The following is a 21,860-nucleotide window of genomic DNA, read 5'->3' as shown; positions in this document are numbered from 1 at the left end:
AGAGCGGTTCCAATTGAAAACAGAGAGGAGGAAACAGAAAAAGAAAAACGAAAGGGACTGCCACCGGCCACGGCCGAAGCTAAGGCCGATGGCTGAACTGGAGACTAAGAAAGGAAACACTCACTCACATACAGTGAGAAAAACTCTCGCTCATAGAGAAAGCTCTCATGCAGGAGAGAAGCACATCTTTTTATGTCGGCCCTTAATCCTGTGTTTTACATCTCTAGTTGGGCTACAATATGCACATTGATCCATTTGTTAAATGTTGGGCCAAACTCAACTCTCAGATGCAAAATTTGTTCTGAACATCGAGATTTTCTATGATGCTCTAGAATATCGAGTATTTCAAATTTCTTAACTGTTTGATGATCTTTGATAGAAAGCACAAAAATAAGATCTAACAGTTAAAACTACATTCTGAGATTTGAGACTCTACAGACATTTGAGACTCTTCAAAATCTATTATATTTAGAAATAAAAAAACAGGCATTTCAGCCATTTGAAACTCTACAGAGTAATAAGAGTACATATACAACATACATATTTTAACAGAGGATCGTCTGAAGCTCTCTATCTGCCAACAAAAACCATAAACGACGATGGAGTTTGGACATCGAGATAGGCATTTCAGACATTTGAGACTCTACAGAGTACACTATACAACATAGAACATACATATTTTAACAGAGGAGCGTCTGAAGCTCTCTATCTGCCAACAAAAACCATAAACGATGATGGAGTTTGGACATCGAGATAGGCATTTCAGACATTTGAGATTCTACAGAGTACACTATACAACATAGAACATACATATTTTAACAGAGGAGTGTCCGAAGCTCTCTACCTGCCATCAAAAACCAGGAACGACGATGGAGTTTGGACATCGAGATCCATTGCCTGCAGGAAACCATCAACCAAAACTAATTAACATTCATGTACTTTGTCATTTTTTTATACGAAACAAACTATGAACCGGTTTATTTCAGTCTTCGACCTTTACTCTTTACTTACCTGCCTCACTTCAGGGGTGCTTGATACGGGCTCTTGGTACACACCATTGATCAGAGGTTCCTGCATGCCAATGAGTATACAACTCTCATACAATGATACCTCCAAAAAACCATGAACAGTTAAGTGTCTACAAGATCTACCTCCAGTAGTTGAGAATGACCAGGTGAATCATGTTCATTAGAAAAGAACATGTTAGGATCAGTTTGCTGGTTTATCACCAGGTTATCTTGTTCGTGCATGCACTGAACCACCTGGTTCGTTTCAAAATTGTACAAACCCTGTGTAATGAACATGGAAAGATCAAACCCAGCTAAGAAGACATGAACACAAAATATCAAAGCTTTACATATAGAATATCAGAGCACGAAACCTAAACATGACCACCGCATACTTTTATCATTTCATATAATTGCAATAAATGCAAGCCCGGACTTGCCTGGATAATAGCATTTTCCGTTGCAGCTTGAGGTGAGGCGTACAATAGCAGACTTGAAATGCAGGAACCAGTATTTTGTATGGATGCATTGTATTCGCCATTAACATTTGTTAATGGACCTCTGTCTAGAACGGCTCCATCCTTTTCCTCGGCTCCTTTTACTCTATTGTCATCCTGATTATCGATTCCAAACTCATCTAGAAAAATCTTTGCATGTTCAGTATCAGAAACATTTGCAGCCGTGCGACTTGAAGTGAAAGCTTGAGCATCCTCAGGACTTAATGTTAAGATTTTCTCCACACCTTCCATCACTTGATCAAGTTGTCTAACAGCAAACTGAAAAGCCTCCTCAGATTCAGAAGCCCTGGCTGGTAACATAAGAATCCGGTGGCACAGAATTTTGTAACGGCTTCCCACAATAAGCTTAGGGTTATCACTGATGGCATCACTCACTCTTGCACTCCCTAACCTTGCATCTTTGGTCCATCTCTTCAAGATATATTTGGAGGGGAGAACCTTTATATTGCGGTGATCAAGCACTTTAAGAGCATGGCTACACAGAAACCCAACAGACTCAAATTTCTTACAACTGCAAATGACTATGTCATCAGAAGAGTTGAATGTAACTGTGTGCTCCGTACTTTTACCAAATATGTTGGTTTTGTACTCAAACAATGAGTCATTCTCACTGCATTGATTAACAACAATATCTAAAGACTTCTCGTATCCTCGCTGAAATACTTGAAATGCTCTTGGAGTGTAAACATTACTTGCATGCCTTAACAAAATCACATTTCCCATCAGTCTTGGAATACAACGGTTCATTTCAACACTAGCTTCTATTTCTTTGCAACGTTGCTCATCTACCACCCTTTCAAAATGCTTAAAGAAATGAAGCACATCTGGGTCAGAGTTTAGGTATTTTCTCAAATCATTGAATAAACTCTCAACCAGATGTGACCCTTTCATGTCAACAAAAAAAGTATTCCTGTCATATACCACAGCCCATTTTTCTCGTTCTCTAAACATCCACTTTAACCAGTCATTCTTCCGAAGGCCATAATTATCCAGCATATCTCCCCACGCACGAACAAAATCATCCTCATCTTTGTGGTCATATATACAGCTCGTGAAATCATTGGCAAAAGCCTCAGTATCTTCTACTACATGGTGAAGGTGCTTGAGAGAACTATGGCACATTTGCCATGTGCATATGCGATGGTCTGTTTCTGGTAAGACTGAATTTATTGCCTCAACAAGTGCTGGATCTTGATCAGTATGAATGACCTTTGGTTTCTTCCCTGACATTGTCTCCAAGAAAGTTTGAAATAGCCACTCAAAGGATTGAACAGTGCCATCATACAAAAGTGCAGCAGAAAAAATAACTACCTGTTTGTGATGATTTACACCTATAAACTGTACAAATGGCAGACACTTGGTGTCTGTTCTGCAAACTGAGTCCAGACAAACCACATCCCCAAAATGTTCATAATCTGATACCATATTATCATCAGCCCAAAATATGTTACTCACTTTATCATCAGTATCAACCTGTATTGCATAAAAAAATGACGGGTTTTCAAAGTGCTGCCTTTGAAAGTAATGCAGCAAACGTCCCACCTCTCCCTCCTTCGTATCTCGAGTCCTTTCAGATTGAAGATGATTGTCAAAATCAAAGGCAAAACTATCAGCAGATTCCCTTATTCTAGGTCGTCTACTCATCAAGTCAAATGCCAATTTCGACAGTGGCCCGAAATCTTCTACCGAGTCAGCTGCTTGAGGAACACTGGATTCTCTTTGTGGTGGTAACATTTGAGCAATACTTGGATTTATATTGTCATGATTGTGTTGTTCTTCAAATTGCGTAACCCGGTATTTACTATCAGGTTGACGAGTAATAATAACATGCGCCAAGCAACCAGTTCTTGTTTCCTTGCGACGTTTCTTTACATTAGCATCTCTTTTGTCATTCTGTCGATAACCTTCTCTAGAGCAAGTGAACTTCCTCGATACCACCTGGCCATGTACCTTACTCCTATTGACCCAGTCTTTTCGAACATTAAAACCCACCAACCTGGCATAGTTCTTGTAAGATTTGTAAGCATGTTCATCAGATTCGAATTCTGAACCAAGTTTTAAAACTGAATCTATACTGTTTGCACCTATGGAAGAAATATTAGGCTGAGTAGCATTGATAGATACAAATTTTGGGCTGCAAAAAACTTGCTCTACATTCAAGTCCAACCTATTTGCCGTTTGAAGTCCGACATCCATGACACCCTCATGAAGACTACCAAAATCTTCATCCTCCCTTTCCATGGACCTGCATTACTACATAGATAATATTAAACACTAAAAAGAATGGCAAATAAAGGCGATTAACCGCTTTCTTTTCCAGTAACTAAAATCGGATTGGTTCATCCCTAATCATATATTCCTACTGGTATGGCTATAGACTTTACTGCATAATATTGTTGGCAGGACAAGATACTCAACAACAACAACAACAACAACAACAACAACAAAGCATTTTCCGACTAAGTGGGGTCGGCTATATAAATCCTAGAATGCCATTACGCTCGGTTCTGTGTCATGTCTTCCGTTAGATCCTAGTACTCTAAGGAAAAATCGAGTTGCACACTTGCACCAGAGGTATTCATATGCTTTGGTTTAAGATTACATTTAAGAATTATTCATATGCTTGGCTTGCATCTAAGAAAAAAGTAATAAAATTTACTAAAAACAGGGGAAGTAGTGAAAGTAAACTGCATGTGGGTAAACGAAATTTTACCATGTATAAATCTACACACAGTGATTGCTGCTGAATTGAGCTCACCCAACTGCATTTCCGTTCGTCATAGAAATCGCCATTGCAATAGAAGGAGCAACAAGCTCGGATTTTGACAGTGACCCATCAAATTTCCAACGCCGAATCCAATGTGGGTAGTATCAGAATCTGAAAGAGATTAGAAAACTTGAATTTGAATTTCCAAATTGCCAGACATTTAGCTGAGGGTCGCTACAAAATCTGCTTGCCCGAGAAAGAGTCCTCCTTCAGGCTGAAGAGAAAACCCCTAGATTTAACGGTCGGTTTCGGATTTTGGGGATCTGGAGTGAGATATTGAACAAATAGGAGAGATTTGAGCTCTAATTGCAGTGATGAAGGTGCTTATTCGTGTTCCTAAGGAACGAGAGCAGATTCTTGCCGGATCCTCTTTGTCTGGATCCGGATCCTCCAATCACATCCGTTCATCTTACATCGTGCGACTAATTTTTGTTAGATACGGTTTATATTTAATTTTAAATAAAAATTTTACAATAATTTATGATCGCACAATGTACGATAAACGGATGTGATTGAAGAATCCCAATATCCTCACAAAAAGGATTTAACGAGATCCTCTGGCTAAGGTACAAAGATGGGGAATTAGATCCCGGAAAAGGATTCTCTCCTGAGCATATGTTCAGGATCCTGCTGAGCAGGACACAAAGACCGTTGGATTGAAAATCCAACGGCTATAAAAAGGTGGATCCCTTTAAAGTTATAATAATTGTAACCGTTGGATTTTCATCCAACGATCCTCGTGTCCTGCTCAGCAGGATCCTGAGCATATGCTCAGGAGAGAATCCTTTTCCTTAGATCCCTCCGGATCTCCTCACTGGGGATTCGGGAAATCAATGAACAATAACCGTTCATCAAAAATCGTGAGAGCCTAATTGAATATTTTTTATATTTTTTTTAAAGTAAAACAGTCTCGTTTTATATAAAAATAAAATTATGATCGCACAATCTTTAATAAACTGTTACTATTCATTGATTCTAGGAATCCCCAATGAAAGGATCCGAAGAGAATCTAATTCCAAAGATAGAGGTTTGGGCTGGGTTTTTATTTCTTATTTTTATTTTTTGGGGTGGGGACGAAACGTTGGGCAGGATAATCTTATAAAAATATATATAATAATAAGGTAAGCTTATAAAGAAATATAATAATAAGGTAAGCGTTTATGCCCATCAAGATGGGCCCGCCTAATGATTGGCATTGTATATTTAAACTACTTATTGACAAAAAAAATTTGTCAATTAAAAAATAAAAATACTTTTAATCTTATACCATAAGGCTGCGTTTGTTGCATCGGACTGTCTCGAACTGGATTAGCTGCAGGAACTAAGCTGGACTAACTTAGTGAAACGTTTGGTGCAGTGTCAGACTAATAACCAAAATAATAAAAAATAATTCTTTTTTTTTTCCTTTCTCTTTTTTCTAGTCAACTGCATTCCTTCTCCCGAAAACAAATGAACTTTGTACATGTATAATTGTGCACCAAATGGATCCAAAAAAAAAAAGAAAAAGAAATTGTGCCCCAATTTCCCTATCTAGAATCTCCATCTCTCTCTCAAAAGTTGCAAAAGAAATTTGGTATGCAGAGCACCCTTGGGTTTTGGTTATTTCCTTTTGGATTTGAGGCCCCAAAATTTTCCTATCAAATCTGGGTTTTGCAAAGATTCAAACGAACTTGGTTTTGCAATTCGAATCTGGGTTTGCAATTCGAATATGGGATTTGCAATTCGTGTCTGGGTTTTGCGATTCAAATATGGGTTTTGCAATCTTAGCGAATCTGGGTTTTGTGATTCGAGCGGATTTGCGAAGATGTGCAGATGTGTGCAAAGAGAGGACGCTATGGTTGCAGAGAAGATGCAGTTGTGGTCGCAAAGAAGATGAAGTTGCGGTTGCAGAGAGGACGCCAACAGAGCAACGGGAGTAGGATGAAACAAGCCTTAGCTAGTCCTGTGGTTTTCGGGGACTCTCGCTAAGAACTGTTAGTGATGCTGTTAGTCTGGGTGAGTCCTAGCTAATCTCATTAATATTACTCCCTCATCACAATAAACGCTGGACTACACTAAAAGCTAATCCAGTATAGTCCAATGAAACTTAGTGAAGCTAAACAAACGGGCCCTAAAAGAAAATCATTGGCAGTAATGCCATTTTGTACAAATTGTTTTTTTTTCTATCCACGTATCATCATAGAATAATTCTAATTTTAATAAATAAATAAAAATTAATGAAAATGACTTGAAACCTTTGAGTTTTAACGATAAGGACAAAATAAAATGTAAAATGAATAGTACTAGGATTGACTTTTTAATGTAAAAATATGATTTTTCGTTTAAGTGAACAGTACTATAAACTTTTCGTTAAAGTTTCCAATAAAAATGTAAATATAAATTTTCTCCACTCAAACATCTTCTTTCTGTCTTTCACATTTTTTCCGACTTCTCTCTCCCATATATTTTCCAAAGTGTGGGGTTAGGCTAATTACAAAATTAAAAATGCAACATTTCACGCAACTCAAGCTTACTTACTAAGCAAACATAGGCTTGGGATGGAAAGCAACAAAGCAACGGATTAAGAGCTTGCGAAAATATTTGCAGAGTTGATTATCCTTCTTGAAAATGAAGATTTTAAGTGGTCTATAATTTACTGAGTACTTGGTATAATTCACGCATTCGTATACAAACTAGTGTAGATGAAGTAACACAAATATTTTGGATTCTTTTCTAACAAAATCAACCAAACTGATCACGACATCTTGATATTGATCGAGTTTGGGGACTTTTTCTGACTCAATCCACCCATAAACCTAAATCGCGACAACCTTCGTACCCAAAGCGTTATGGGGGAAAGAGGAGCACGTATGAATGCACTACACGAGTCACTAGCGGCTGAGAGAAAGATTTTATAGTATTTTTTTATGATGACCTGGTCGACATAGTAGTACTATAGTACTATACATTGGTGTAAAGTTTTTGTGGGATATGTGAGGTTGGTTTTGTATAGTGAGGCCTGAAAAGAGTCTTCTCTATGGAAGGGCAATGGCTTGAACCAAGGAGAAAAATGTGACTCTTAATCCAGTGACTGCTCTACAAGCTTGACTTCTTTTTTGGTTGGCAGGGTCAGTTTCTGCAAGGACAGAGATACGCATTCATAATAAGAGTTACTTTCACGAACATGCGGCGGGACAAAAGTTTTCTCATAATTATTGGAGTATAAATGTATTTGTTGTGATAGTTTCATGATAAGCAATGTGTAGGATTTAATGTGAACCTTTGGATCATATTCCAATTGGTATTTAGATTAGATTGTAATGAGTCATAACTTATGACAAGTGTAAGCATTTTATATGATGGCTTATGAATGAATGGTTGTGATGATTTTGTAATGTTGTAAGAGAGTGAATTTGTTTCTTGCTCATTAAGTAAGCTGAAATACATTGAACATTAAGGAAAAGCTCTCTTCTAAGTATGTGTGTTCTTTTGTGCTTATTGTTTCATTGAATCAACCCAGAAATCAAACGATAATATGGCCTCAGAGCCAGGTTGGATCTCAATCTGGGCGTGAATCTGTGACAAGGTTCGCAGCTGAGGAACTCGACAGAGAATCGAGTTTGCTGCGATTGAAGAATGATCTGAAAAATCTCTGGGTAACTCGATAACAAGTCTAATATGGCTGGATCGAGTGATGCTGATCTTCGAGCACCAATTTTCAATGGAGAAAATTTTGATTTCTAGCAGATAAAGATGAAGACCATCTTCAGATCTCACGATCTGTGGGATATGGTTGAAAGGGGGTATAATCTTTCGGCAAAGAAAGAAGAAGAAGAACTCACTGCAGCTGAGCTAAAACATCTGAAGGAGAACATGATCAAGGATGTTAAGGCTCTCGGAATTATTCAAAGAGCTGTGTCAGATGAAATTTTCCCAAGGATTGCCATTCTGGAGACAGCAAAAGAGGCCTGGGATATACCGAAGCAGAAGTTTATTGGAGATAAACAGGTGAGATCTGTGAAACTTCAAAGCTTAAGGCATGATTTTGAATATACTCGAATGGGTGAACATGAATCATTTTCTGTGTATCTTGTGCGTTTGTTGGATCTCATTACACAAATGAAAAGTTATGGTGATAGTATTGGAAATCAAAGAATAGTGCAGAAATTATTGATTAGTCTTCCTAGATCCTATGATAGTATTGTATCTGTGATTGAGAATACTCGGGATTTGGAGACAGTTGATGTGCAGGATGTAGTTGCTACTCTAAAAGGGTATGAACAAAGGATTGAAAGACACTCTGAAAATAACACTGAAAAGGCATTTGCTAGTTTAAGTATAGCTCTCAGGAAGAACAATTACAATGGCAATCAAAACTTCAAACCCACAAAGAACTGGAAGACAAAGGGTAAGAAATGGGATAACAAATATGTGCACCAGCAAGGAAAATTTACTGGGTATTCTGATAGTGTCTAGAATGCTTGCAAGTACTGTGATAAACTTCATTTTGGAGAGTGTTGGTTCAAAGGGAAACCAAGGTGCCACAACTATGATAAGCCAGGGCATTTTGCCAAGGATTGTAGATCTAAAAAGGTTACTCAATAGGTAAATTATGCTAATCAAGTGGAGAGCAATCCAACTATGTTCTATGTGTGTATGTCTGCTGTAGTGAAAAAGGGAGACGACATTTGGTATGTTGATAGTGGCTGCAGTAATCACATGACAGGAAAAGAAAATTTACTGGAGAACATTGATAGAAGTGTTACTGCCAAATTTGAGATGGGCACATGGGATTTGGTTAATGTGGTTGGAAAATGAGAGTTAATGGTTGCAACTAAGCAAGGAAAAAGGTACATCAAGGAGATCATGTTAGTACCTGGTTTAAATAAGAATTTATTGAGCGTGGGACAGATGATGGAACATGTATATTACCTTGTGTTTGGGGGATTGAAGTAAGAATTTATGAAGATTTTACATGCTCTAATCTGGTTGTTAAAATTCCTATGAAGGGAAATCGAAGCTTTCCTTTGAAGTTGCAACCAGGAATCCAAATTGCTATGAAGGCAAGTGTTAGACAAGCAGCTGAGATATGGCATAGAAGACTCGGGCATCTAAATATGAACGCTCTAATGCAACTCCAAGAGCATGACATGGTGACTGGTTTACCCGAGCTCATAATGAACTCCACAGTATGTGAGGGATGTGCCATTGGAAAGCATTCTAGAGATGTTTTTCCTAAAGAAACAAACTGGAGAGCTGCACTACCATTTGAGTTAATATACACTGATATATGTGGACCAATGCAAACACCTACCAAAGCTGGAAACAAGTATTTCATCACTTTCACAGATGATTGTACCAAAATGGGATGGGTCTATTTTCTGAGGAACAAGTCTGAAGCATTTGGTATATTTAAAAGGTTTAAGGCAACTGTTGAATTACAAAGTGGATTCAAAGTGAAGAAATTAAGAAGTGACAGGGGATGGGAGTACACTTATCTGGAATTTTCTCAGTACTGTGAAGATCTTGGTCTAGAAAGACAACTCACAGTGGCATATTCTCTTCAACAGAATGGTGTTGCTGAGAGAAGAAATAGGACCATTGTAGAAATGGCTAAATGCATGATGTTGGAGAAAGGCATTCCATTTGAGTTTTGGGTAGAAACAGTTAATACTGTAGTCTATATTCTCAATAGATGTCCTACTAAGGCCTTGCATAAGAAGACTCAATTTGAAGCCTACAGTGGAAGAAAGCCTGGAGTAAAACACTTAAGAGTGTTTGGATCCCTATGTTATGCACAGGTTCCATCACAGATGAGGCAGAAACTAGATGCAACAAGTGTAATGTGCATATTCCTTGGCTATGGAACTTGTGAGAAGGGTTACAGGTTGTTCAATCTTAAAACTAACAAAATGGTTATTTCTAGAGATGTAATATTTGATGAGAACTCTTGTTGGGATTGGAAATCTAGTAACAAGAAGACTTTGTCCATCTCAATTCCAAGTGAAGCTTATAGAAATGAAGAGAATGAGGTTGAAGCTGCTGAAAATGATATAGTATTTGAATGCACAGAATTACTACAGGAGCAACATGAGCAAGTTATTGCTTATTCTTCAAGACAAGAAGAGAAAATGGATCACACTGGTTCACAAGTGTATGATTATAACTCTAAGGTTCAAAAGCTTGAATGATATCTATGAAAAATGCAATTTCTATGTGATGGAACCTGAATGTTTTGAAGAAGCATCAGGAGATGAGGCTTGGAGAAAAGCTATGTCCACAGAGATTGAGATGATTGAAAAGAATGACACATGGGAGTTGGTCAAAAGGCCATTTTATAAACCTGTAATTAGTGTAAAATGGGTCTACAAAACAAAGCTTAATCTGGATGGTTCAGTGCAGAAGAATAAGGCACGGCTAGTGGCTAAGGGCTATTCTCAAAAGCTTGGAGTGGACTTCAACGAGACCTTTGCACCTGTGGCAAGGCTTGATACCATTAGGACTCTAATTGCATTGGCAGCTCAAAAAGAATGGAAGTTGTTTCAATTAGATGTTAAGTTTGCATTTCTAAATGGTACACTGCATGAGGAAGTATATGTGGATCAACAACAGGGATTTGAAGTTCAAGGACAAGAAGATAAGGTTTACAAGTTGAAAAAAGGCCTTATACGGTCTGAAACAAGCTCCTAGAGTTTGGTACGATGAGATAGACAATTATTTCAATCGATCTAGTTTTAAGAAAAGCCAAAGTGAAGCTATACAAAGTTCAGTGATGCAGGTGTGCTTATTGTATCTTTGTATGTATATGACATTGTCTATACAGGGAATTCTGATGAAATGATTCAAGAATTTAAGAAGGATATGATGAAGCAATATGAGATGTCAGATCTGGGACTGTTACATCACTTTGTTGGTCTGGGCATAATTCAAACCGATAAGAGTATATTTATTCATCAGAAGAAATATGCCAAGTCACTACTTGAGAAATTTGGATTGAAAGATTGTAAAGCTGTGAAAACCCCACTTACAATTGATGACAAGTTATCTAAGGAAGATGGGAGTGAGGATGCTGATGAAAGTTTGTACAGGAAAATGGTTGGTAGTCTGTTATTCCTGACAGCTACTAGACCCAATCTAATGTATGCATCATGTTTGCGGCAAGGTTCATGAATAAACCTACCAGAAAACACATGGGGACAGCTAAAAGAGTCTTGAGATATGTACAAGGCACATTGGATTTTAGGATTGAATATGTGAAAGGAAAATCTGCTTTGTTGATAAGCTACTGTGATAGTGATTGGGCAGGAAGCTTGGATGACATGAAGAGTACCTCGGGCTATGCATTTAGTTTAGGTTCAGGAATGTTTTCTTGGGCTTATGTTAAACAATGCAGTGTGGCTTTATCTACTGCAAAAGTCGAGTATGTAAGTGCTGCAGAAGCTACAACACAAGCAATGTGGTTGAGGTTTATTTTATCTGATTTTGGAGAAGAACAGGTGGAGGCTACACATTTGCTATGTGACAATACTTCTGCCATAGCCATGTTTAAGAATCCAGTGTTTCATCATAAAACAAGGCATATTAATCAGAGATATCATTTCATAAGAGATGCCATTCAAGATGGGACAATTGAACTACACTATTGCAGCACAGAGGAGCAATTAGCAGACATCTTTACCAAGGCTCTTCCTAAGGATCGATTCGAATACTTGAGAACTGCTCTTGGTGTGAAATCAGCAAAACATTTAGAATGGAGTATTGGAGTATAAATGTATTTGCTGTGATAGTTTCATGATAAGCAATGTGTAGGATTTAATGTGAACCTTTGGATCGTATTCCAATTGGTATTTAGATTAGATTGTAATGAGTCATAGCTCATGACAACTGTAAGCATCTTACATGATGGCTTAGGAATGAATGGTTGTAATGATTTTGTAATTTTGTAATAGAGTGAATTTGTTTCTTGCTCATTGAGTAAGTTGAAATACATTGAACATTAAGGAAAAGCTCTCTTCTAAGTATGTGTGTTCTTTTGTGCTTACTGTTTCATTGAATCAACTCAGAAATCAAATGCTAATAATAATCGATACCAAGAGTGAGTTTGAATTTTCCTCAATGGTGATATTTCTGTTAATAAAATGTTTGAGTCCTTCTCTATCTGATAAGGTAACGAACGATGCCTTCCGCAAGACTGACAATTCCTCAAACATGACTTGCTTTCACCGAGGTACCTTTGCTGCCTCACTATAATTTTTCAATTTCAAAGAGCTTTTTTGTTAGGAATGTCGGTACTACAAGATAGAGAATGCACAAGGTAAAATAGAAAATGGACACCAAGAATTTATGTGGTTTGGCAATTTATGCCTACGTTCACGAAACAAGGATTAATCTTCACTATATGAAAAAGATGAGTACAACAAGAGTAGTCTTACCAAGCCAAGGACAAGGCTTGATGGATACAAGAAAGTATGACACACACATTCTATCACTCTAAACTTCACTCACACAATGTGTAGTGGAACACTCTCACTCTCACTCTTGGAGTGGAACTTTAGCTTTGGACTTGATCCTTTGCTACTCACTACTCTCTTGATTGGTTGGTTGATACAAATGGTGTGGATGCCTTCTCCTTTTATAGGCATGGATGGAACCTTGAAGAAGCAGGGAAACATCATGCTAGAGATATCTATATAATTCCACTACCTTCCTAAGCTAGAATTATTTACACTAATCTTGTATGTTGGTGGAATCCTCACCATTCTTCTAGACTCTTCCACCAACTTGAACTTTGCTAGAATTCTCTAGCATGTGCATGGATCTTTCCATTTGCAACCAAGGAAGCTAGTACTCTCTAGCTTCTTCCATCAACTTGATAACATGTTAGAATTGTCTGGCATGCTCTGGCCACCTCATTTGCTTACTAGAATAATCTAGAACATTCATCATGGGCTGGACCATATACCAACAATCTCCCCCTCCAGTCCATAAGGGAGGAATACCAAAAAATAGGATTGGTCATCTTGACCAAACTCCCATTGATCGAACTATTCATTAACCAAAACCCTCTTGATTAGACTTCTCTTAACCAGGCTCCCCTTGATCAGAACTACCATCGTCATTGGCAAAGGCAATTATAGACTTCTATGCCAGAAAAACATTGCTTGTCTGCATTAAAGAAGCTCTTCACCGTAAGTCACAACACATGCAGTATTGTTTCCATCCCTTTGTTCATTTTTCCATTTACGACAATGCTTCTTCATGTGACCTTCTTTGCCACAATGATGGCATGCACCCCTGAACCTCGACTTGGATCGGCTAGGACTCCTGCCATGACTTCTAGGTCCTCTACTCTTGCTTCTTCCGCGGTTCTCTGTGACAAATACTTGGCTGCTATATGTGCCAGAAGTCTTTCTCCTTGTTTCTTCATTGAGCATGCTATTTTTAACATTATCAAGAGTAAGAACACCATTAGAAGTAGAGTTACTTATACTCACCACAAAGGTTTCCCAACTGTCTGGCAAGGATCCAAGTAACAAGAGCGCTTGTAGCTCGTCCTCAATCGTCATTTTCATAGTAGCCAATTGGTTGATGATATTTTGGAAATTGTTCAAGTGTTCTGCTACACTTAAACCATCATTGTACTTCACATTGATGAGCTTTTTGATCAAGAAGACTTTCTTGGCTGAGGTCTTCTTCTCGAACAAGGACTCAAGCTTCGTCAAAAACTCCCGAGCATTGGTTTCATTAGACACATGGTGAAAAACACTATCGTCCACCCATTGTCTAATTGTGCCAATTGCCTTGCGATTCATCTTCTTCCACTCGGCATCGGACATGCTCTCTGGCTTAGCGACATCTCCTTCAATTGGCTCATGCAAATCCTTGCAATAGAGAATGTCCTTCATCCTTGGCTTCCATGTTACCCAATTGGAGTTGGTGAGTTTGATCATAGTGCCACTTCCTTCCATCTCGTAGTGCGAGCCAACCGGGCTCTGATACCACTTGTTAGGAATGTCGGTACAACAAGATAGAGAATGCACAAGGTAAAGTAGAAAATGGACACCAAGAATTTATGTGGTTCGGCAATTTATGCCTACATCCACCAAACAAGGATCAATCTTCACTATATGAAAAAGATGAGTACAACAAGAGTAGTCTTACCAAGCCAAAGACAAGGCTTGATGGATACAAGAAAGTATAACACACACTTTCTATCACTCTAAACTTCACTCACACAATGTGTAGTGGAACACTCTCACTCTCACTCTTGGAGTGGAACTTTAGCTTTGGACTTGATCCTTTGCTACTCACTACTCTCTTGATTGGTTGGTTGATACAAATGGTGTGGATGCCTTCTCCTTTTATAGGCATGGATGAAACCTTGAAGAAGCATGGAAACATCATGCTAGAGATATCTAGATAATTCCACTACCTTCCTAAGCTAGAATTATCTACACTAATCTTATATGTTGGTGGAATCCTCACCATTGTTCTAGACTCTTCCACCAACTTGAACTTTGCTAGAATTCTCTAGCATGTGCATGAATCTTTCCATTTGCAACCAAGGAAGCTAGTACTCTCTAGCTTCTTCCATCAACTTGATAACATGTTAGAATTGTCTAGCATGCTCTGGCCACCTCACTTGCTTACTAGAATAATCTAAAACATTCATCATGGGCTGGACCATATACCAACAATTTTTTATGTTATGTGAAATTAATGATCGATTGTGCCGCATATACGGTTATATGTAGATCTATAATCAGATGTTCTCGATCATATACTGGTGCCATTTATTAAGAACATATCGTTCCACAAAGTTGAAACATCTTTCCCATTTTATTCAACAACATTAAGTTCTCTCTCTGATCCCCAGATCATCATCGCAGATCAGAGCATACATTCGAGGGAAGAAAAAAAAGGAAAAAAACAACATAAGCAAAATGGTGAAACTTCAACATTATTCCCTTGACGGCATTGTCGTAGCACATCAGTTGGTGTCTGCAAAAGAAAAAAACATGATAAACGTATAAGTCTTATACGATGATCAGTTAAACATAAGATGATATTAATTAATCCTACAAATTGCAATTAGTGTACGATGATCAGTTAAACATATACTTTGAGTTGACTAACCACAAGTGATGGGGGAGAGATTGCACTGGGCGGGGAGGCGAGCGGCGACCCTGGCAGCGTTGCAAAGGCATTCAGGATGGACGGCTTGGAGCGCGCCACAGCAGTCAGAGTTCGGATTGGTGTTGGTGGAGCCAGGCACCACAAAAGGTGCGCACACATTTAGGCTGCTCAGCTCGGCCGAGCAACTGCTGCTCTGAGCATCAGCCTTCTGAGTGTGCACTGAGAGGCTCAGGGCAATCAACAACACAAGGGTTGTAGCAGCTTGGAAGCAGCTGAAGGAGTTGATAGGAGACTTGAAGGATGCCATGATTAGGGTTTAGGAATAAGCTTTATGATAAACTACGGAATATCTTGTAAGATAATCAAGTCCATTTATAGTTGGTAATTGGGTTAGGAAGAGGTGGCTTCATGTATGAATCACCTAATTACTAATAGGTTATATGAACAATTTTCGTGTGGGGGAAAATCACGTATGTCTCATGATCCACTTAAATGGTATACAGCCCAAAATATACATCGACAAAATCTCTTAAATTTTGCTACTTTTTTAGGATACCAACGCGTATTAAGTATAAAATTCATAAATAATATATCAGGTGATGTGTTGGACCAATTAGATGGTGTAGTAAACACTTGAAATAGTGATACACCGCTCAATGTGCAAATGCGCCGCTTAATGATCCACGATGATAATTTTTTATGTCTTCATATTGAATATGTGTTGTATTAAGCATGTGTTCGCACCATATCCAAACTGTTAAGTTATGTTATATAAAATAGTAAAATTTTGAATCTAGCATTTGACATAGAATCCTCTCCAGATACCTTTTATTCGGATCCTCTTGATCCTTCAATTGTGTCTGTTTAACCGAACATCAAACGAGCATGAATTAATAACTTTTTTTTTCTTTTCTTTTTCACGTTCATCTTGTTCCCCTTGCTCACTCTCTCTCTCTCTCTCTCTTCCCGACTCTCTTCTCTCTATCTAGGAGGACTTGGTTCCAGTTTTGAGCAATCGGAGGCAAGAAGACGACATGTGGGCGTGGTGGGTCGGCAATTGGAGCCAGAACCCATCAGAGAACGTAGAGAATTGAAGGATCCGGATGAAAGACATCTAAAGAGAATCCTGACACCAGCATCATAATTGTTTAACTTGGTGCTAGGAAATTGACCTTTGGATAACATATCACGTACCTTGGGTAGCAAAGAGTGTATCCAGTGTGAGAAAATTGAGATTTGGATAGAAACCTTTCATTAAATGAAAATCCAGCTGCTATCAGCTGGAGGAGCAAATGCTTCACAAAAAGAATCATGAATGTTTTAAGTACAAAACAGAGATAAACAAAACGCCATTGCTAGGAGGAAGGTTTATCTTCAGCTGCAGCAGGAGCTGTCCAATACTTTTTCACGGCGAACAGCAGTTTTTCCCTCTCGAGAGGACCGTCTTCGTGGTCTACAATCTGGCTGTCCCATTCCATTCCGTCGACGATGCTCTTGATCTTCACCAGCACATCAACATCGTCTCGGATGACCACGCTCCCCTCCGGCCTCAGAATTCTGTCCATCTCCAGCAAAATGTCTTCCGCTTCGCATCTGCAAATCGAATAATGTGACACACATTGGTACATGTTGGTATTTAGTCACAAAAATAATATGCAAATGACTTGGAAAATGTTTAGGTTTTACCTATCTTTGTAGAGGCTAAACACTGAATCAGCATGAAGGAAGTCATAAGTTCTTGGATATGTAGACATTGCTTCACACCTGCGAATTTAAAACAACTCCAAGCGTGTTAGCCTTTAAAATTTAGATGTATGTCACATAGAAGATGTATGATAAAATGTTACGAATTTACCAGTTCTGATATGTTCCGATCAATCCCCGTTCATAGATGACTCCAAGGGTGTTAGACTTAACCTCCACCGGAACCACATTCATGACCCAGACAGGGAGATCAACTAGGGCAGCAGCAAATCCACCCAACTGTGCATTCATGTCCAAAATATTTCTATACCTTCCAGGGTTTCCCAGCTGATTATTCACCGATTTATAGTACGAAACTCTCTTCTTCCACAGCTCCGAATCTTGCTTAAAAACGTCAGCCGTCACACCTTTCACAGTTCCCTTGCTAATCCTTGGTGGGATTGCATTGAGCCTATGTGGCCAGTTTGCCAACTTCCCTCCTGCAACTTCTTCATTGTCTGAAACTTCTGGCAATGGGGTTAAACAAGTCTCCAACTTTGTGTACCTTCAACATTTTTGTACAAAAGAAATGGATGAGTTTAACGAAAAATAGTTCAGTTATGTTTTTCTTTCTAATTAAATTAACGAAATTCATTCAAAACGTGCATATGACACTAATCTCAATAAGATCGTAACATCTGTAACTTTAAAAGATAAAACTAAAACGAGCACATACCAGGCGGTATCAGGATCATTGGCGGGACAGAAATTGCGAGCCTTGCCGAACTTGCGGTTGTTTTGGCAACTCAAATGGTTGGTGGGTTTTTGCCAAATGGCAATGTCGTCCTTCTCCGCCAACTTTTTCCAGCAGAGGCTCTTGGCTACATTCTCAATGGAAGTCTGCTCTTCATTCAAATCCTCTTTGGTTCTTTCCCAACCCTTCCAATATTTTGCCCAACGGATCGGCGGCCCCGATAGAATCCAGTACCCGCCCGGTCTCAGAACTCTGTCCACCTCCGTTAAGTAAACCCCATCTGTACCAGTTCAAAATGCACGAAATTGCATAAGTACGTAATTACCAATTCACGTGTTGTAATATAAACTGATGACATGATTGATATGTTATGATATTAATAACTAGATTTACGTATTCTCTAAATTAATAATATTATATGATCGTGTAAAGGTGACATAAAAGATTCGACCAAAATTTGAAGGTTAAAAGTGACTATAGAAGTTTTACCGTGTTGCCCCCAGGGAATGAGGCAGCGAGAGCAATGGGCCATGTCAAAGGCTCGAGAAGGGTAAGGAAGTCTTTTCGACGCAATGACTCCGATGAGGGCGGGCACTCCGCGCTCGAGAGCAAACTGGACCTGCGACACGTGCGTGTCCCTCGGCGCGAACGACATGGCGAGGATGTCGCGGGACAACAGGTACGCTCCCCAACTCGCAACCTGCGTTGCATGCACGCACGTTGAGAAAATAAGAAATTAACATCACGTGGCTGCCACGTGGAATCCCCTCGAGTCAACGAGGATGACCTTGCTAAGAAAATAAAATTATTTTCGATAAATGCAGAAGGAGAAAATAAGCGTGATAAATTGTTTCTCGAAAAATATTATAGCATAAGATTAAGACCAACTTCGAAACAAGGTAAAAAAATTATTTCTTGAAAAATATTGTAGCACAAGATGACTTCATCCCGATTTTAGGGTAAGGATTACGTAGAATATATATTACACCGTGGCATTTCAGTAATGAGTAAAATTTTCTTGCTTAAAAATTGAATTTTCATAAATGAAAGATCATCAGCTCGGTGATATCAGATTTGGTGAAGTTATTTTCCAAATCGAAATGTTTTCTTTCGGATTGAGGAACCAATAATTTAGCCTCATGGCTGACCAAATTATACATAGTATGTATATTATTTGCACTTGATGATAGGATTGAGTATATTCAATTGAGATTTTGAAGGATTTTAAGGAATTTATAAATTCATGGATTTTGATGGATTTTAATTGATTTTAGAGATTCTATGTAGATTTTTGAGTGAATTTCCTCAAATTTTCAGGGGAAGAGGTGATATTCAATAATGCTTAAAATACACTACAAAATCTTTCAAATTCCTTTGAATTCCCCAACTTTTAAAAACCGTTCAAAATTAATCTCTAATTGAATACTGAAATGGTATACACTTCTTCAAAATCCTGATTACACCTAAACTTTCAGATAATCACTTAAATCCTAATTGATACACCTGGATTTATAAAAAGAATTAAGATCTTTCAAAATCTCAATCGAATACATCCCAAATCGTGCGAGATTCCTTTATCAAGTTGGGAGTAAATCTTTAAATTTGAATAGCTAAAATTAGGAGGGAGGCAATGTCCTAGTTTGGGAAATTAAACTGCCCATCCCCTCCCCTCCCCTCCCTATCTTGTTTCCTTCTTATTTTATCACTAGGATATTAAAGTTGTTTAGTTGTCACCATCAATTACCAACTAATCCACAGCTAAATTCATATTTTATCCAAATTTGTCCTAATTCGCATACCATCACCAGTTTTCTTCTAAAAAAGAACCATTCAATAATTCGAATTAAAAACAATTATTTATCCAAATGTGTTTTTTATTTTAGTACATCAATATTTTTAAACTAAGAAGAGGGGGAGTTCGGCTAAGCCACACAATAGGCATCTTAATTTGGTATCGAATTTGTCATCCACGAGATTCAAACCTAAGACCCCTCACTTCCAAGTGAAGAGGAATACCACCAAATCGTAGTACTAAATGACTATCAAAGTGTGTTAGACTAAACAAGTAATCACTTGGCGGACAATGGGGACGAGAAATTTTTCAATGTAATCGGAATACAGGGTGGTACATCATGTGTCATTATACAAATGGTGAGATATGTGTGTCAAAAAGTTAATAACTTAAAAAATAAAATTTCCCACCACTTATATAATAAAAACACATGGTGTACCACCCGTGTTCGGGTCACAATAAAAAAAATTTCGATAGGGACAACTAGGAGTATTAACATACGTTAGTGAAAGACAAAATTTTATCATAATAATTTAATTAGTAAATCTAATCGTAATTAAGTAGTAAAGAAACAAATGAGGAAAATAATTTAATTAGTAAATCTAATCATATTAATTTGTAAATAAACAAATAAGGATAATGCAAGCTTGCTTACCCCACAGCCTGTATCAATGGCGGTCCGAATCGAGCCATCTTTGAGATTGATGAATTTGCCAATATCATCAATGTACGCGTCCGCACCGTTAGGGAACATGGTGCCTCCCCCAGGGAACCTAAACCTATCTCCTTCGTATATGATCCAATTCTGCACGGCCTTCTCCACCGTCAACTCCTTGTGCGGCGCATTGGCGTACCAAGCCAGATCCCGGCTTCTCGGCCACGGGAACACGTTTTTGTAGCCGTGCGGTGCTGGGATGCGGCACTTAAGGAGCTCGCTCTTCTCGGGGCAGTGCCTCTCTCTGTATATGAGCCTGTCACGGTCAAACTTCAGCGACCTCTTGTCGTCCTCGCATGGCGTGTACTCGCTGTATTTCGCATCGCAGCGCGGGAACACGTTGGTGGTGGTGGCGTGGGAGGACGTGGCGGTGCTGAAGTTGGGGCTGTGGTGGGAGGTGAAATCTAAGGCTGACGCGGTGGTTGTTGTGGTTGTGGTGTGGATTTCGTTGGGGGATTTGCATGGGAGTTTGAAGGTTGGCGTGGAGGCGGTTTTAGTGACCGCGGTGGGGCCGCCGTGTTGCCAGAGGCCGAAAAAGTAGGAGCAGATGCAGAGGAAGAGGACGACGGGTAAGGTGTAGACGTTGGGTTTTTTCCAAATGAATGGAGAGGGTTTGGAGGGCTTGGAGGTTGGGTGGTACGGAAGGCGGTCGTCCTTGGCAGCCATGGATGTATGGTGGTGGTGGTGGAAAGTGTTTGACGATTTTCTTTCTCTTCCCTTGGAATTTAAAAGGGTTTAGATTTGAGGGAGGTGGAGGCAGTGAAGGGCTTAGATAAATAAGGTTATGATGCACGTTGCGGCATGTGGGGTAGTGGTGTTTGTCTAATTTACCAACACATTGGGGTTTGGATTTTGAAATAGACCTGCCAAGTATAGGCAGGTTAATCTGGTTCTTCTTGCTTGCTAGCTTGCTTGCTCGAGAGGGCACGGTGCGGAATTTTTTATTGATTGAATAATTTATTTTGCCACTTAGTAAGAGGTCTTAGGTTTCATTATTGTCAAAGGCGAATTCAAACAACATTATTGTTAGCCCATGATGAGGTTAGGCCCACACTCTTAATGTAGATAATATCGTTTGTTAAAAAAAAAAATGAAAAAAATGCCTTAACTCATGGGGTTTGAATTAGAGTTGTCAAAAATGAAACTGAGATTTAGCATGTAATCTAGAGGTAAATAGATGTGTAACAAGTAAAGTGAGGCCAAAAGAGTTGAAAATGTTAGTTTCAAGGGGCAAGATGAGACAAAGCCAACTTCAAAGGGTAAATTCAGACTAAATAACAATTTCAGAGAGCATTTCAATAATAAGCCTTGTTTTTAATGTCCTCATCCCATTAGTCTACCTAGTTGGATTATATCCATCATTGTGTAGAAACACTAACATATTACACTAAGGTGTGTAGATCCGGTTAAATCGCACCATAAGCGAGTTGTTATAAATTGTAATCGAATGAGAGATAAAATTAAAATATTTCATTAACAAATTGAAAAATACAACTAATCCAGAACACT

At 38.7% G+C, this 21,860-nt stretch overlaps 3 protein-coding genes across 7 annotated transcripts; all 3 read right to left on the bottom strand.

Moving 5' to 3' along the window:
* Positions 1 to 441: 441 nt before the first annotated feature.
* Positions 442 to 4,678, bottom strand: LOC126621380 (protein FAR1-RELATED SEQUENCE 7-like). Of its 4 annotated transcripts, XM_050289894.1 has the most exons (6): positions 4,239 to 4,678; positions 3,693 to 3,778; positions 1,448 to 3,521; positions 1,152 to 1,289; positions 1,012 to 1,071; positions 442 to 897 (listed from the first exon to the last, which is right to left on the bottom strand). In XM_050289894.1, the coding sequence occupies exons 2-6, from the start codon at positions 3,764 to 3,766 to the stop codon at positions 841 to 843; spliced, it is 2,403 nt and encodes an 800-aa protein (XP_050145851.1). In that variant the 5' UTR covers positions 3,767 to 3,778; positions 4,239 to 4,678; the 3' UTR covers positions 442 to 840. The 4 variants fall into 4 exon arrangements, with proteins under 4 accessions (XP_050145851.1, XP_050145830.1, XP_050145840.1 ...); XM_050289873.1 differs by having other exon boundaries at positions 1,448 to 3,778; XM_050289883.1 differs by having other exon boundaries at positions 1,448 to 3,770.
* A 10,403-nt stretch (positions 4,679 to 15,081) lies between these two features.
* LOC126630925 (protein MEN-8-like) lies at positions 15,082 to 15,735 on the bottom strand. Of its 2 annotated transcripts, none has more exons than XM_050301080.1 (2): positions 15,393 to 15,735; positions 15,082 to 15,272 (listed from the first exon to the last, which is right to left on the bottom strand). In XM_050301080.1, exon 1 carries the CDS (start codon positions 15,712 to 15,714, stop codon positions 15,403 to 15,405), a length of 312 nt encoding a protein of 103 aa, XP_050157037.1. In that variant the 5' UTR covers positions 15,715 to 15,735; the 3' UTR covers positions 15,082 to 15,272; positions 15,393 to 15,402. The 2 variants fall into 2 exon arrangements, with proteins under 2 accessions (XP_050157037.1, XP_050157027.1); XM_050301070.1 differs by having other exon boundaries at positions 15,408 to 15,735.
* An 893-nt stretch (positions 15,736 to 16,628) lies between these two features.
* LOC126627638 (probable methyltransferase PMT16) lies at positions 16,629 to 21,218 on the bottom strand. Its single transcript, XM_050297177.1, has 6 exons — positions 20,292 to 21,218; positions 18,334 to 18,544; positions 17,827 to 18,124; positions 17,263 to 17,655; positions 17,094 to 17,171; positions 16,629 to 17,000 (listed from the first exon to the last, which is right to left on the bottom strand). Exons 1-6 carry the CDS (start codon positions 21,015 to 21,017, stop codon positions 16,763 to 16,765), a joined length of 1,944 nt encoding a protein of 647 aa, XP_050153134.1. The 5' UTR covers positions 21,018 to 21,218; the 3' UTR covers positions 16,629 to 16,762.
* Between the last annotated feature and the right edge of the window lie 642 nt (positions 21,219 to 21,860).

Source organism: Malus sylvestris, chromosome 1 (assembly GCF_916048215.2).
Source record: "Malus sylvestris chromosome 1, drMalSylv7.2, whole genome shotgun sequence".
NCBI lineage: Eukaryota > Viridiplantae > Streptophyta > Magnoliopsida > Rosales > Rosaceae > Malus > Malus sylvestris.
Note: the sequence above shows the minus strand (reverse complement) of the source record. Positions and strands in the feature narration are given on the sequence as shown.

What these genes read in the sequence shown, in the direction of transcription:
- LOC126630925 (XM_050301070.1), bottom strand. Translation starts at nt 15,714, where the DNA reads ATGGCATCCTTCAAGTCTCCTATCAACTCCTTCAGCTGCTTCCAAGCT.
- LOC126621380 (XM_050289873.1), bottom strand. Translation starts at nt 3,766, where the DNA reads ATGGAAAGGGAGGATGAAGATTTTGGTAGTCTTCATGAGGGTGTCATG. An exon ending in GTCATTCTCAACTACTGGAG is followed by an intron (nt 1,072 to 1,151) that starts GTAGATCTTGTA and finishes ATTGGCATGCAG; the next exon opens with GAACCTCTGATCAATGGTGT. An exon ending in GCACCCCTGAAGTGAGGCAG is followed by an intron (nt 898 to 1,011) that starts GTAAGTAAAGAG and finishes GGTTTCCTGCAG; the next exon opens with GCAATGGATCTCGATGTCCA.
- LOC126627638 (XM_050297177.1), bottom strand. Translation starts at nt 21,017, where the DNA reads ATGGCTGCCAAGGACGACCGCCTTCCGTACCACCCAACCTCCAAGCCC. An exon ending in CATTCCCTGGGGGCAACACG is followed by an intron (nt 18,125 to 18,333) that starts GTAAAACTTCTA and finishes GAACTGGTACAG; the next exon opens with ATGGGGTTTACTTAACGGAG. An exon ending in AATGATCCTGATACCGCCTG is followed by an intron (nt 17,656 to 17,826) that starts GTATGTGCTCGT and finishes AAAATGTTGAAG; the next exon opens with GTACACAAAGTTGGAGACTT.